Raw genomic sequence first — 15,264 nt, forward strand, 5'->3', positions numbered from 1 at the left:
GAGAAACTCTTGTTCACCACTCGCTGCATCCAACACAGTTATTTGTTCTCCCAGGGGTGCCAGGCCTGCCTTTGGTTAAAAAAGGTAAAAATAAGGCAGGGCTGGTGGCCGGAGGCCCACTGGGGCAGGGAGGGCACTACGTGGCTGGGTGGCCGCAGAAGGCCTCCCCAGGGAGCAGAAGCCCGGAGGGTGGGGGGACGGGGAGGGGCCATGGGGGAGGGCAGAGAGCTGAGGGACCACCCTGTAGGCCACGGGGCCCGGCTCGGCAGGAGAAGCCAGAAGGGCAGGTGCACAAGCCAGGTGATGCGAATGACCCTCTGGCTGCTGTCTGGATGGATGCCAGGGAGGGGGGAAGGGCAGGAGGAGGGGGAGGAGGTGCCCAGGTGAGAGCACAGGTGCGCTGGCCAGGAGAGCCTGAGGCAGAGGCCACAAGATCGCCAGTGGGCTGGGCAGCCAGGAGGGGAAGGAGTGGGTGGGACCCTCTGACCCTCCCGGGTGGGACCCTCCCTGAACAGCAGGTCCCAAGGGGGAGGGTCAGGCTCGCTGACCTGGCCACAGGGAGTCGGCGATGCCAGCTGCCCTCCAGGAGGGGGGCTGGGGGCAGCGGGGTCGGGGCCTCCGGCGGGAGAATCCCTGTGATTGACAGATCCGTCCTCTGGATGCAGGCAGGGCCCTTCAAGTCTCCAAACAATTTACCATTTACCATGTGGTTTCTTTTCTGATAAGATCCTTCTCGCATTTAATAAGGTTCCATTTTCAAAATTAAATTCACACACGATTTTCCAGAAATACCCTGCTGAGGGCAGCTCGTGGATTTTTAGGTCAACGGCTCCTCTGGGCGCTTTTGGAGAGTTGGGAGCACAGAGGGAGGGAAGCAAACCCGCCGGCCCCCCAGCCTGTCTGCATCCCTGATTCAGTGATGACGTCCTTTAACACGGAGCAAGTGAACGAGCTGCAAATCGCCTTCCAAGTCTCTGATTACATATTTAGACTAGAAACAACTCCTAAATACATAAATAGCAGAAATGGAGACAAAAGCCTGACCACTGGGTGGGTAGCCAGAGCCTTCCCTGTCATCCTGGAGAAAACCCAGCTCCTCTGTGGGGGTGGGGCGGCTCCCCTGCCTCCAAAGGATGCTCTCGGAAAGGGTCCAGGAACCCTGGCCCTGACACGGGTCCGCCCGTTTTGCAGGCAGATTGTACTCACGCACATTTTGCCTGTGGCTGCTTTCACACTACAACAGAGGTGAGAGACGGAAAAAGCTTGCCGACCCGCTACAGACAGCAAGGACAAACGACAGCTGTACAGCCCCCGCTGACCGTCGGGCACTATTCCAACACGTGTGCACGTCTAATCCTGGCAGCTACCCCGAGGGAAGTGCTGTGCAGGTCCTCGAGCCCTGCGGAGAGGCCTAAGACCGCACGGTTTTTAAGAAAAGCATTTACTAACAACTCCGTGACATCAAAGCACAGGACGGTATTTGCCCCCAGGACCCGGAATCATGCAGCCCCAGGAGGTGTGTTCACCCCAATGTGGGTGCTTCCCAGGAAACGGATGTGGCCGCCCACACAGGGACAGAAAGCAACGCCATTCCAGAGAAAAGGAAGAAACACGCCAATGCTAGAGACAGACACCGACACGATGGCTCAGGGAGCAGAAGAAATTTAAGGGGACATTTAAGAACCCAGACAAGGAGCAATGGTAGTTTCCTTTCTGTGTCCAGGGGAAAGCCCGTCAAGGGCGTTTCAAGAGAAGCCACATCTCTACGCGTGGACGCGGGGACACGTTCAGCTGGTCTGTGGCTGTCGCCTGGGGCCCCGGGTCTCAGGTAACTTGCTGATCAAGGAATTTATTTAATTTGTGAAACTGATCAGCTACAAGAACAGAGCAGGGAGTTCTTTTTTTTCTTAAAGCAACTGTATATCTAAAGATTTTTTTCATTCTACAAATAAATCTTACTACTACTCCCAACATTTCACTTTTTCTTTTTCCTTTTTAATTTTTACAGGAGTATACTGGATTTACAATGTTGTGTTACTTTCAGGTGTACTACTTTCAACATTTCTTTAGAGCAAAACCCCACCAGAGTCGTCAGGGGCTGATTCGCTCTGATGACAATGCTTTGTGTGACTCAGACGAGCTGGCTGCTGTGACAAAATGCCCCGATGTCCATGGCCAAGCGCAGCTGAAGGCCGTCTCTGGGCTTCACGCCCGGGGCTCTGCCATGTCGGGCCTCCCGCGTCCCTGCACGTGAGCCCCTGGGGCGCAGCCACAGTTGGCACGTGTGTGATGCCAGGATGGGAAAGAAGCCACCCCTGGGGCCGAGACAGCAGCTTACGTTTCCTCGGTACTCAACAAAATGTGCAAAATATAGTAAAACCTCGCAAAACAGGATTCATCAAGAGCTGGAGACAGAAAGGGGAGTAAACACCACAGTCAACTCACAGGCTGGGACCAGGGCAGGAGCAGAGGCCAGAGGCCGGTCCTACGTGCCTGTCCCCCATCACCTGAGGAAAACCTGGGATGTGGGGCCTGTCCGATGGCTGAGGGTGCCGGGGGCAGGGGAAGAGGGGACCGTGGCCCCGTCTGCATGGGAGATGCTCTCCTCAGCTCGGGGATAAGTCAGGCCAGGCCCCTACCTCCCCACAGCCCCCATGGGATAAAACACCAGCCCCGGGATTCCCTGGTGGTGCAGTGGTTAAGAATCCGCCTGCCAATTCAGGGGACATGGGTTCAAGCCCTGGTCCGGTAAGATCCCACATGCCACGTGTGCCACAATTATTGAGCCCACGTGCCACAACTACTGAGCCTGTGTGCCACAACTACTGAAGCCCGTGAACCTAGAGCCCGTGCTCCGCAAAAAGAGAAGCCACTGCAATGAGAAGCCCGTGCACCGCAATGAAGAGTAGCCCCCGCTCTCTGCAACTAGAGAAAGCCCGCGTGCAGCAACGAAGACCCAATGCAGCCAAAAATAAATAAAATAAACAAATTTATATATATATTAAAAAAAACCCACCAGCCCCATACCTCGCTCAGAGGGGACACCGATGGCATGGGACAGTGTGCTGAGATCAAGAGGTAATGCCACATGGATACCAACAGCTGGCTGCATCTGGCCCCCCACCCATGTCTGTCAATAAAGCTTTATTAGAACACTGTCTTTGTCCGAACCGCAGTGAGTAGCTGTCACAGAGACCGTGTGGCCCTCAAAGGTGAAAATACTTACTATCCGGTCTTTTGAAAAAAAGTGTCGACCCCTGGTGTAAAAAATAACAAGAACAGCAGCTTTTACAGCCCTCACAAAACGTCAGGCACTGTTCCAAGCACATCTGTGTATAAAACTTAACCTGAGAACCATGCGGTAGGTTCTAGGAGTTTCCCTATTTTACAGACAGGGACACTGAGGCACTGGGAGGTGAAATAACTTTCCCAGGATCACACAGTTACTGTCTAATAAGATCTGATACCAGGTGATTTGGATGAATCCAGAACCCACGCCTGGAGCCCCACCTCCAGTTACCGACCCCCCATCGCAGGGGTGGCCGCCCCCCAGAGGAGCTCAGGGACAGAAGAAAGGAAAAGAGGAAGCAGACAAGCACCTGGGCTCCCGACAATGAACGACAGACAGGAAAGGAGGCTGAGGGCCAAAGGGAGCATCTCAGGAGAGACCACCCTCATTCCCGAATGAAAACACAAATCAGAAACGCAAGGCGAGCCCCAGGGCAGACATGGTCAGAACCCAAACCCTGACTCGGAAGGATGCTCACAGCGATCACGGTGCGCGTGCAAAGCAGAGCCCACGGCTCTGGGACGGCTGCCAACAGAAAAGGGAAGCTGGCGACTCCAGGCCCAGGCTCCTCCTGGAGCAGGGGGATGCACAGCTTGTCTCCATCTCCCCATGGACGACGAGTGCTGGACGGACACACCACCAAGCACCCGTCTGTGTTCGAGGGCAAGGGGACCTGGCTGAGCCTGGCTCACGCGCCTGTGCTCTCACACGTGCAGGACGCACGGAACGTGAACCCCAGCGCTTCCCAGACTCGGGAGTCATGCCTCATGATGAAATCGAGCAAAGTAGGAGAGACCAAGACAGCGAAGCAGCTACAGAAGGACCAGCAATGAGGATGGCACACCTAAAAAATATAAAAATTACAGCAAACACAATTGGGTGGTGGAGAGAGGGAAGCTGCCCTCTGAAACACCCTAGGCCCCAGCAGATTCAGGGAATCCTGCCAAGAGATCATTTCAATGAGATTTAGAATGTTCCAGAGAGTAAAAAAATAAGGAAAATGCAAAAATCTAATAAAGACTGTGTAAGGGGAACTAACTATAGATGGATCAGACATCAATATCAACATCAATGAAAAACTCCTAAATAAGATCAGAAAACTGAATTCAAAAGCACATTAACAGAATTGTACACTAAGACCAGGCATGCGTTTCCCCAGGAATTCAAGGAGAGTTCAACCCTGGGAAATATGTTATAATGATACAATTCATCATTTTAGGAGGCCCCGAGGAGTAAAAATCATAACAATCACCTCCATAAATGGTGAGAAGACCTTTGGAAAAATTCCATATTCTTCCTTGACAATAAAATAAAAAGAGGTGTAAACTTCCTTCAGACAAACTGTAACTCCATGCCGGTTATTGGCATGTCTGTAACCTCCCCACTGCTGGGTCTGGGAGTCTTTGAGCTGCGTTTCTGAGGCTCTGGGGGAGATGGGGTGATGGGGTCCAGGAGTCCGTAGGGGGTGATCCTGTTAGCAAAAGCCAGACAGGGGCAGCACCTCCTTAGCCTCCAGCCTTGTCAGACGGGGCCCCTGTGGACCCAGAACCCAGGGCGATGGCCGCAGGTGGAGACCCTGGTTCCTGCTGCTCCCTCCCTCCCCCAATGCCCCCGAGCCCCTTGCTGTAGCAAACGCCAACACATTTGACTGGAATGCCAGCGCGGTCTGGTTCTGCGTTCCTGACACCCCACTGGCTCACAGCAGCTGGCACTGGGCTCTCAGTGCCAACACCAGATGCGTTCCCTTGGAGTCAGGAAGGGGACAGGTTTGCCCACCACCACCAGTCCCCAAATGCGGTAGGTACTGGCTGATGTCATTAGAGACAGAAATGAACAGGGGCACGAATTGGGAAGGAGGGGGTAACAGCATCGTCTGCAGATGTTATCACTGCACATCCGAAAATCCAAGAAAACCACCTGAAATTTACTGGAGAAAGAGAATCATGAGGCAAAGGGCCCAAAATCAACGTGCAGAAACCACATTACCTTGCTTGTTGCTTCAATGGAAGAAAAGACCTCACTTATAGTAGAAACAGAAGAGAGAAACACTCAGGACAAAAATTAAGCGAGGAACTGAAAACTCTACATGAAGAAAAATTTTAAGATCTCCTGAAAGAGCAGACGAAAAGGGAAACCACGTGACTGAGTAGGAAGCGCCTGCATCCTAAGGATGCCCTGTCTTCCTTTCCGGAGCTGGACAGGTTGATTCCAAAGTCCACATGGAGAAATAAACAGCAAAAAGGAAAAACAAGCAGCAAAACGTGTCAATGATAAGACCAGGGAGCGTGCACAGAAGTTACTTCCTCCTTTCACTTTCCAGCATTTTAAAATTGCGACAAGTTTTTTTTAAAAAAAAGGAGCTACCCTTTTACATGGTTTCTGATGTCATCTAATAGTCGGCAAAAGCACAACTTCAGGTCTGGTCCTGACAGTTACTTCGACAGAAGGAGCCCCCATGCCCGGCTCTAGCGAGGCCCTGTCCAGGGAAGGCATGCAGCTGCACAGGGCGTCATATCAGTCAGGCAGTGGCTGCATGGGGCACCGGGGTCACCGCATCCTAACGGGATGGTCCAAGGACGCCAGCTCATGGAGAGCATGCCCCCCGCCCGTGCACGTCCGTCCCCAAGCACACGGCAATGACACGTCCCCGCCACCCACTTGCCCTGGTCTGAAAGCAGCCAGTCGCCTCCAGATTAGGAAGAAAGAAGGAACCACGCTCAGTGAAGGCTGTGTGTGGGCACAGCGGCAGGAGGACTCAGGCCCCTGGGCTAGGCGGACAGAGGCCACGCCCCAAGGGTCCCTCACTGTCCGGGGCCGTGGGGTGATCCACAACGGCTGCCACAGTGTTCCCAGAGAGAGTGCGGTCCACCCACACGATGGAAAAATACAGCGAGGTCCTGAAACCTCCGGAGTGTTCCGGTGAGTCTCGACTCACTTCCAACGGGGGGTCCCTTCTCCCCACGTGCGCCCTCGTGCCGGGCAGTCTAGCCCGAGGGGTCCTGCTTGGTAGCCTGAGGGGTCAGGGCTGCATTTGGACCATTTTAGGGGATGCAGGGGATCCAGGTGGAGAACAGAGGCTGACGTGGCTCCGCCCACGCCCACTGTCACTCAGCGCCGCGCTTTCTATTCTGGGTTTAAATTATGACTGGAACAAATTTACTGCCTTTGGAAAGTACAGTGACTCACGTTCCCAAGGAGGGAGCACCTGCCCCTCAAGGTCGCGGATGATTCCTGCTGCGTGCACGGCCCCGTGGGCGCGTCCTCGTGCAGCGGTCACAGGTGTCCCGTGACCATCAGCAGGGCCCCCGGGAACCGGATCTCCCTGACCCTCCATCAGGAGCGGGCGGAGGTCAGACTGGGCCCTGGGTCTGCTCACTGCAGGCCTACCTGCTTCTCACCATGGCGACAACTCACGTGGCCCCGGCTCCCCCTCGGCTCCCGCTTCCCAGCCCCATGTCCGCACCGCCCACTGGACATGTGCTCGCCCCGCGCCCCCAGCTCTCCACGTCGGACCCCGCCTGCCGCCCCAGCAGCGCCCAGCGCTCGTCAGTCCTGCCACGCTCTCCCTGGCATTGGGCGAACTCACCGTCCTCGTCTCCCTCTAGGCCTCCCTCAGGCCTCCTCGCCCAGAAGGTCCTGCGTCCCCGGCTGAGGATCGTGGTGCTTTCGGAAGCCGTCCCATCGGCAAGCCCTTCCTCATCCTTCCCCGGCACAGCCGCCTCCCCTGGGACACACCTGTGCGACCTTCCCTCGTGGGCTCTGCCCCCACCCCACCTTGACGGCGTTCCCAGGGTGCACGTGCATGCTGTGGCCCCCCTGTATGGGGCCCCGGGACCCCATCCAGGCTGAGGTCTCTCCAGAGCTGCAGGTAAGTCCTCAGGTGTGATTTACAAAGCCTAACACACAAGGCGTTTCACATCTCGAAGCCACCAGGAACCAGGAAGAACTGAGTTTAGCGTCTAAGTGGGCACTGCAAACAAGGCACAACCGCTTTGTTCTTCTTTAAAGGGGAAGAAGCATCTGTGTCCGTAGATGAACATAGATAACCAATTGGGCCAACGGTTAAAAGGTTTTATTTTAGAACAGCAGGTTGACTGTAAATATTTTACTGGTGGCTTGCTCATCTGTGATCTGAGATCACGCAGAAGCGAGAAAAAGGTCCCCAAACTACAATCTAAAGTGGGGGGTTGGGGGGAGGGAGAAACAGATTTTCAGCTACCATCTCTCGATCACCCGTTTTCCCCACAATAGCTTAAACTGAAGCAGTTTCCCCTGTTTTGGCCATTTTGTAGTTAATTTTGGCTGTTGTTTAGAAAAGATGGGCTGTGTGGATATGAATGATGGTTTTTCCGTAATACAGATGTTTATTTTATACTAAAACCCCACTGTGGGACTTCCCTGGTGGTGCAGTGGTTAGGAATCCACCTGCCAATGCAGGGGTCATGGGTTCGAGCCCTGGTCCGGGAAGATCCCACATGCCGCAGAGCAACTAAGCCCGTGCGCCACAACTACTGAGCCTGTGCTCTAGAGCCTGCGAGCCACAACTACTGAGCCCATGCGCCACAACTACTGAAGCCCACATGCCTAGAGCCCGTGCTCCATAACAAGAGAAGCCACCGCAATGAGAAGCCCGTGCACAGCAATGAAGAGTAGCCCCCGCTCGCCGCAACTAGAGAAAGCCCGGGCGCAGCAACGAAGACCCAAAGCAGCCAAAAATAAATAAACACATACATAAATAAATACATTTATAAAAAAATTAAAAATAAAAATAAAACCCCACTGTACCATCTGCATACATTTGTACACACGTGGTGCTCTGTACCCTGTGTATACACACGTGGCGACATTAGTGACGACTGTAACGTTCCGGATTCCACGTCCACGAGTGAACACGGAACACGGCACAGCCAGATGGCACTACTGGATTTGGGGAGAAAAAAGAAATGCTTATTTTCTTCCCATCCAGAGACCCCCTTCTGATAACTGCTTGTGAGAAACTGCGTCTTATTTACCAGATTTTTGCTGGTGGCGGCCCGCGGGCACAGCTCCGGAGTGGAGCGGGTGTCCGCTGTGTTTGGTGGCGCTGCAAGGGCTGCGCCGGCTCCTGGCACCACGGCAGGCCCTCGGGGCGGCGGCGCGGCGAGGAGCCCACAGGAAGGGTCGAGGTGGCCCGCACGCCCGTCCCAGCCACGTCCCCGCCGCCACCCTGCCCACCCAGCCTCCCAGTTCCCGGCTCCGGTCCGCCCGGGGGTGCTAGTGGCCACGCTCCTCACTCACCGGCAGCAGTGGGTGCGGTGCTGACAGCCGCCCCACGTGGGGCAGGGCAGCTGCCGGTTCCTGTGTCCTCGGGGGCTCAGACACGAGGTTGCGTCTGTTTGTTCCAAGGCCCAGCGCCCCCAGGAAGAAAGGCCCTTTCAGCCGAAGCTCACATTATTCACAGTTCCCCGGCAGCGGGGCCTTCCTGGCTGTAAACGTTTAACTGACCGACCCACAGCCAGCCCCTGAGGTGGGCATCCCTGCCATTCCCTGTCCCAGGGCTGAGATGGGGCCCAGAGAGGGTGCCCTGTGCAAGGTCGCCCGGACAGTAAGCGGGGGCTGGCACTTGAAGCCCAGCTGTCGGCTCCAAGCCTCTGCTGGTACCGCTGTCAGGAGAACCACAAAAGGCTTTGAAAGACTGAAATGAGGACGGGGTCTCCGGAGGAACCAGGTTCTGCTGGCACCACCCTCCCAGGGCACGGCTTCCGGGGTCTCCCTCCGTCTCTGAGCCACTTTCCAACCAGGTGGGTTCTGTACCAACAATGCCATCCACAGACTCGCAAAGGAAGTCTGCCTGGTGGGGCCCCTCCCGGCCTCCCAGCCGGCTCGGCACCAGGCATCGGCCAGTCCCAGGGTCCCCGTCACCCGACGTGTGCGGGATCTTGAATTCTCCTGTGAGCAGGCTGTAACCTCTGACGAGTCCCTCATTAATCAGTGAGTCACATAAACGCTGACACATGCTCACTTTATATCTGTACCAAGGACATGACGGTACCTTAAAAAAATTATCCTTTAGCACAACTGCCTACGAGGTGCCAGGTATGAACCAACTGCTGGGAGCACAAAAACACCCCCCCCACCGGCCCTGCTCTTAGGGAGTTCACACCATGGGTGGTGGGGGACAGGCATATATCGTAACCCGGCGTCAAAGCAGGCACGTGGAAACAGCCCGGAAAGACACCCTCTCCTGACTAACCAGGTCTCAGGTGCTTCTAGACGTCACTGACGGATTCCATAAAAGGGGGAGGCAAAGGAACGAGACACGGGTGCTGCTGATGCCTGGGATGCCTCCCGGCCGTGAACGTGAAGGCTGGAACACAGCTCCTCACGTCCGTTTGGAAAGGCGCTACGGTGCGCGCCTGCGTCGTGGGGCTCACACAGAAACACCTATGGGATGATTTTTTTTTCCAGTTCTAACCTTAACGCACCTGGGAACACGTGAGCCGGCGGGCAACAGAGCTGGAAGTGAGGCTGAAATATCTGACCCTTGTACATCCACACCCTACAAGTTCATACAGTAAAGTTAACTGAAAAACACAGCAAGCCTCGTTTCACAATACGTTTAGGAAGCGTGGGTTTGGGGGGACACCCTCCCTCGGGCGTGCCCCATAATCCCAAGAGACTGGTCAGAGCCAAAGAGAGGTGAGGAAAGTGCACTGGACACTACTGCTGGGCCCTCCCGGAGCCCCGGGCGGGGGAAGAGGAGGCGAGGAAAGGCGCCTGGCAGACAGGGCGGCAAAGATGGACAGAGGGACCCAGGGGCAGCCTGGTTGCAGGGGCCTCGTCCACACGCCTAGGAGCCTGGACTGTCTCCCAGAAGCAACTGGGAAAGTGTCCGGGGGGCTCTGAAGCAGGTGATGGGTACTTTAGATCTGTGTTCTCGAAACATGGCTCAGTTCCAACGTGGGGGAACTGACAGCCTGGCGCCCCAGGGACCAGACGCCCCGAGGAGGCTGCAGCCGGGGCTCAGGGGGAAAGGGAGGGTCTGAGACCCACTCAGGAGGCAGAATCACTGAGATCTGGGGAGGGGGCAACGCCAGTTCCGGTGGGAACAGGGGACTGAAGATGGGGAGAGGTGGGGGTGGATGCGGGGGGTGTCGGGGGGCGAGTCACTGCTGTGATCACAACAAAGCCCCGAGCAGAGCAGGACCGAGACCGTCGTGCAGAGAGGCTTGTCTGCACGCTGGGCCCTAGCAGAGTCAGGCCCTCGCTCGGCCACTGGCCCCCTGCGCTGACATAAAACTTCCCCAAGCGATAAGTGTGCCTCACCGTGATCACACTGCACAAACAACACGGTTTACACTGAACACCTGCTGCTCGCCGGGAGTCTGGGACTTTGGCACGTGTTAGGTAGAGGTGCCTACGTGACCCGCCCACAATAAACCCCGAGTTTCACAAATCCCTGTGGAGGAATTCAGGGTGTCCTGTGGGACTCCACAGGGAGGGACTCCGGGCGGCTCATGTCTGGTTTCCTCCCGACTTTACCCCGTGCGTCGTTTCCCTTTACATCCTTTCACAGCAGCAAGCCTTAGCCTTGAGTTTGACGATGTGCCGTGTCCTGCAAGTTCTCCTAAGTCACCGAACCTGGGGGTGGGCCCTGAGCACCCCGACCCAGAACATAGTAACTTCTCAAGTAAACAAACTGTGTGAGTTCAAGTCATCTGGCCAAAAAAATTCCAAACTGAGTATATGTTGAATATCCTAGACCAGTAGTTCCAAACCTTTTAAAAGCAGAATTCTAATATGTACAAAGCTTCTAAGTGAGGCTGTTTAGCATTTATTAATTTATTCCACTCATCAGTGAGATCCATAAGCACAAAGACAGGCCTCCCATTCACACTGGCATCCCAATACCTGATCCCATGCTTGTATCAGTGGGATGCGTTCAATAAATAATTTGTAAACAGAATTAAAGAATTTAGCTTCTTCTGTATGAAATTTACTTAATATGACACCAGCCAATGAGAACAACAAAGCTAGTTTGAGGAACCAAAAAGCCCCCATACTTGCAAACAGGAGGACCCTACAGACGCCAGCAGAAACCTCATGACAGCAGCACAGCCTCCGCACGGTTCAGATCAGAAAGCAGCAGAATCCCAGAAGCACCCCCTTTCTCTTACCGACTTGTTGTCTGGAAGCAGGAGTGTAAGCCGACCAGGAAAGGGTTGCTGGATGCCTGCTCAAACACGTGCTTCTCTGTCTGTACCCAGTCAATATCCTGAAATAGAAGCCAGGGAGTGTGAACACTTCACAGGCATCCTGGAGAAGGAGAGGCAAGAGAGGAATGTCAACTCTGCTTGAGGGAAGACAACGCAGAGAGGACAAGAAAACGCCCGCTGAGAAATTCTGCCCACCACCATCACCATCCCCACCACTGTAACCCATTACCATCTGCCACCTTCACCTTCATCATCTCCACCATCACCACCATCTCCACCACCACCACCATCATCACCATCTCCACCATCACCACCACCACCATCATCAACATCACCATCATCATCATCATCACCATCACCACCATCACCATCTCCACCACCATTAGCATCGTTAGCTGTCACCTATCACCATGAACATTTCTCACCGTTTCTACCACCATCACCAAAGCCACCATCACCCGCTGTGCACTGGCCTCTGGGCTACAGGCTCTCCCGCACTGCCCCATGTGCTGCCCGTGGCAGCCTTGGAAAGTCTGTATTATCATCTCCACTTAAGACAGGAGGAAACAGAGAGTGGAGGTTTCTCCAACACCCCACACCCATCTCCCAAGCACCAGCTCCCACGGCAGGGCTATCTCCCTCCCAATCCACACTGGAACTTGCGGAAAACTCGGCTTGAGAGTCTCAGCTGTGGTTCCATGACAACCCCAGAAAGCAGAGTGGGACGAGATTCCCCGAATTCCCCGGGTTAAACCTCTTGTCTCAGGGGTTGGGAAGTGAGTGGGAACGGGATGTGTCCAAAGCAGCCTGCCTTCCCCTGAAGGTTTCTGGAAGAATGAGCCGACTCTCAGTGAGCAGCCCTTTGGTGGCCAAAGACCGTCTGGGTTCCTCATCCTGGGGCTGGGTCCTGACCCCTCTGCCCCTCGCTCCCGGGGATGCCCTGGGTGGCATGGCTCCGTCTGACCAGCCCCACCTCCCCCAGCTCCACTCGCTCGTGCAGTGGCCACCTGGTGTCCCCACTCAGCGTCTCATGCGCAGAGCCGGCCTCAAACAGAGCCCTTGACTGTCCCTGCGTCTGTTCTCCCAGGCACCTGGCCACCCGGGTGCTCAGGAAGGAAACGCCGGTGGGTGCACGATGCCTCCTCCCCCATGCCCCCGGGTCCACCTGCCTCACGCCTGCTGGACTCCCCATGCTATTTTAACAAAGCGCCACAGACCTCGGGACTTAAATCCTCCAAACTGTGTCCTCTCGCTGCTCTGAGGCAGAAGCCTCGGGCTCAGGGTGTGGGCAGGGCTACGTGCCTGCCCAGGGCCCCGCGGAGGGTCCTTCCTGCACCTCCAGGGGACTCTGGCCCTTCTCCGCCTCTGTCTTCACAGTGACTTCTCTGTGTGTGTTTTTCCTCCTCCCTGTCTCAAATCTTTCCCTGCCTTTCTCTAAAAGGACACTCGTCACTGGACTTAGGGCCCCCCAGCTGATCCAGCATGACCGCCGCAGGATCTGTAATTACATCTCCCCAAATAAGGTCCCGTTCCCAGGCTCCTGGGATTGGGACGGGGGCCACGGGACGGCAGGGCCTCTCACAAACGCACAGTTGGCCTGCGCGCCAGATCCTGGGGTCTCGCTCCCCTGAGACCACCTCTGAGTCCGAGCTCCAGTCACGGCCACGTGCGAAGACGCCGAGAGCGACCACAGCAGTAACGCTCTCTGGAGGCCTCTCCTCTCAGCGTTCTAGAAACCAGCCCTCACACACCATCAACCCTCCAGCCGGCCGCAGGCTGGGAAGGGGCTTGGAATCCTCTTGCGGGGCTGCAACCGGCAGTGAAGACGCCAGCCGGACCCCGCACTTCCCGGGGCCTCCGCTTCCTCAGCTGTGAGGCACGGACGCCCCAACTCACTTGTAAGCTCAGCACCCAGGGCTGAGGGGCCAGCTGGGCGGTGTGAGCACTGCACAAACGCGCTTGCTGGGAGGACAGGCGGGGACTCGGTGCAGCCCCGCTCTGCCCTCTGAACTGCGAGCCTGGGCCGGGGAGCCCTCCCGTGGCCCCCGCTCCACGGGCGCCAAGTGGCCTCAGGGGTCAGCGGCGGCTGCACCGTAACAGAGTGACCGCTCCCTGTGAAGTCAGTTCTCTGCTTCTTAGGGACGTCACCCCCGTTCAGGGGTCAAAGATACAGGTCAAAAGTACGTCAAGCCAAGATGCCCATGAAAAGGAGCTCAATACATTGTCACTACGGGAATGCCAATCAAAGCCACTTCATACCCACTAGGACAGCGATGGTCAAAAAACAGAAGATGGCAAGCATCGGCAAGAATGCGCAGAAGTTGGGAACCTCACGCGTTGCTGTTGGGAATGTAAAATGGCACAGCTGCCGTGAAAACAGTTTAGCTGTTCCTCAAAAAGGTAAACATAGAATTACCCTATGACCCAGCAGTTCCCCTCCTGGGTAAACACCCAGGAGGAGTGGAAACAGGGACTCAAGCAAATAACCGCACGGAGCCGTTCACGGCAGCGCGACTCAAGCAGCGGAAACAGAGACAAGCCCAGTGCCCGTCAGCAGGTGAACAGAGAAGCCCGACGGGGTTGATCCGTAAAACGCAACATGGCCGAGGCCTAAAAAGGAAGGAAGGACGCGCAGACACCCGCTACCACGTGGATGGACCTTGAGAACACGACGCTCCGTGAGAGAAGCCGGACACAGAAGGTCCCATAACGCACGGTTCCACTTACACAGAGTGTCCACAACAGGCAAATCCATGGAGACAGTGGGCGGCCGTAGGGGCCGGGGAGGGGGCCCGGGGGACTGCTCACGGGGACGGGGCGGCCTTTGGGGGATGAGCGGGTGTGGAGCGGGGTGGTGGCGAGGGTGGCCCGACACCGTGAATGTGCTAAACGCCACTGAACTGTGCACTTGAAAGCGGTCAAGTGGCAAACTCGGTTACGTGCGCTGACTTCCATCCGAAGGAGCGAGTAGGCGGGCCCTCACCTCGTCGTCGTGGACCAGCTCCTTCTTCACCACCTTCATGGCGTAGACCTGATCGTTCTTCTTCAGCCGTACCAGCAGGACCTTGGCATAGCTCCCGCGCCCGATGACCCTGAGCAGGTCGAAGTCCTGCAGCCCGAGCCCCTGAGATATTTTGATCCCGTCCATCCCATCGATAACCGGCTTGAGGTCCTGAGGGAGGGACGACAAAACGGGAGGAAGCGGGAGGGGGACTCGTGCGCGATGGGGGAAGACGTGGTGTCCGCGGCCCGGAGCCCAGAGCCCCGTCCTGCTCACAAGTCCTGACTCTCCGTCCCAAAGGCCGCCACCCCCGCGCCACCCAGGAGCAAACGCCAAGAGCTTCTGGTGGACGGGGCCGGAAATCCGAGAGCCGTCACCAGCCACCGGTGGGCCCTCGGCAAGCGAGGAGGCATGCTCAGGGCCAGCCCCGCCTGGACAGGCCGAGGAGGTGGCCGCAGGCTCACACGCCCCAGGGCCATCGGTGCAGCGGCCGGAAGGCCACCTGGCCCTCCCTGGGGGGTTGCAAAGCATAACTCGCTAATGTCTGGAAAGACCTGCCAAAGCAAGTACCACTAGAAACAATATACGATGACAGAGAAAGGCAACGTGGTTAAGAGCACAAGCTCCCCTCCTGAGAATTACCTCTGGTGGAGGGAGGGTAACGAAGTGCTCCTGACTCACTCCAGACACAGAGTGACCAGGTAGAAAGATCTAGACGTCCAGGCGGGGACACTGACCCTGGGAAAGGTGCAGCCTCTCAAGGTGCTGCTGTTCCCTGA

General features: G+C 56.3%; 1 protein-coding gene across 4 annotated transcripts in view; it reads right to left on the reverse strand.

Moving 5' to 3' along the window:
- The window catches only part of PRKCZ (protein kinase C zeta), a 164,459-nt gene that overhangs the window by 7,548 nt on the left and 141,647 nt on the right, over nucleotides 1–15,264 (reverse strand). For all 4 annotated transcript variants that reach the window (XM_082417924.1, XM_082417922.1, XM_082417921.1 and 1 more), the window contains 2 exons: nucleotides 14,468–14,656; nucleotides 11,446–11,543 (listed from right to left, as the gene is read on the reverse strand). In XM_082417924.1, the coding sequence (XP_082274050.1) occupies nucleotides 11,446–11,543; nucleotides 14,468–14,632 (263 nt within the window). In that variant the 5' untranslated portion in view covers nucleotides 14,633–14,656. The remainder of the gene's footprint in view (nucleotides 1–11,445; nucleotides 11,544–14,467; nucleotides 14,657–15,264) is intronic.

Source organism: Balaenoptera physalus (genome assembly GCF_965194825.1).
Source record: "Balaenoptera physalus genome assembly, chromosome: 1".
In the NCBI taxonomy this organism is placed as follows: domain Eukaryota; kingdom Metazoa; phylum Chordata; class Mammalia; order Artiodactyla; family Balaenopteridae; genus Balaenoptera; species Balaenoptera physalus.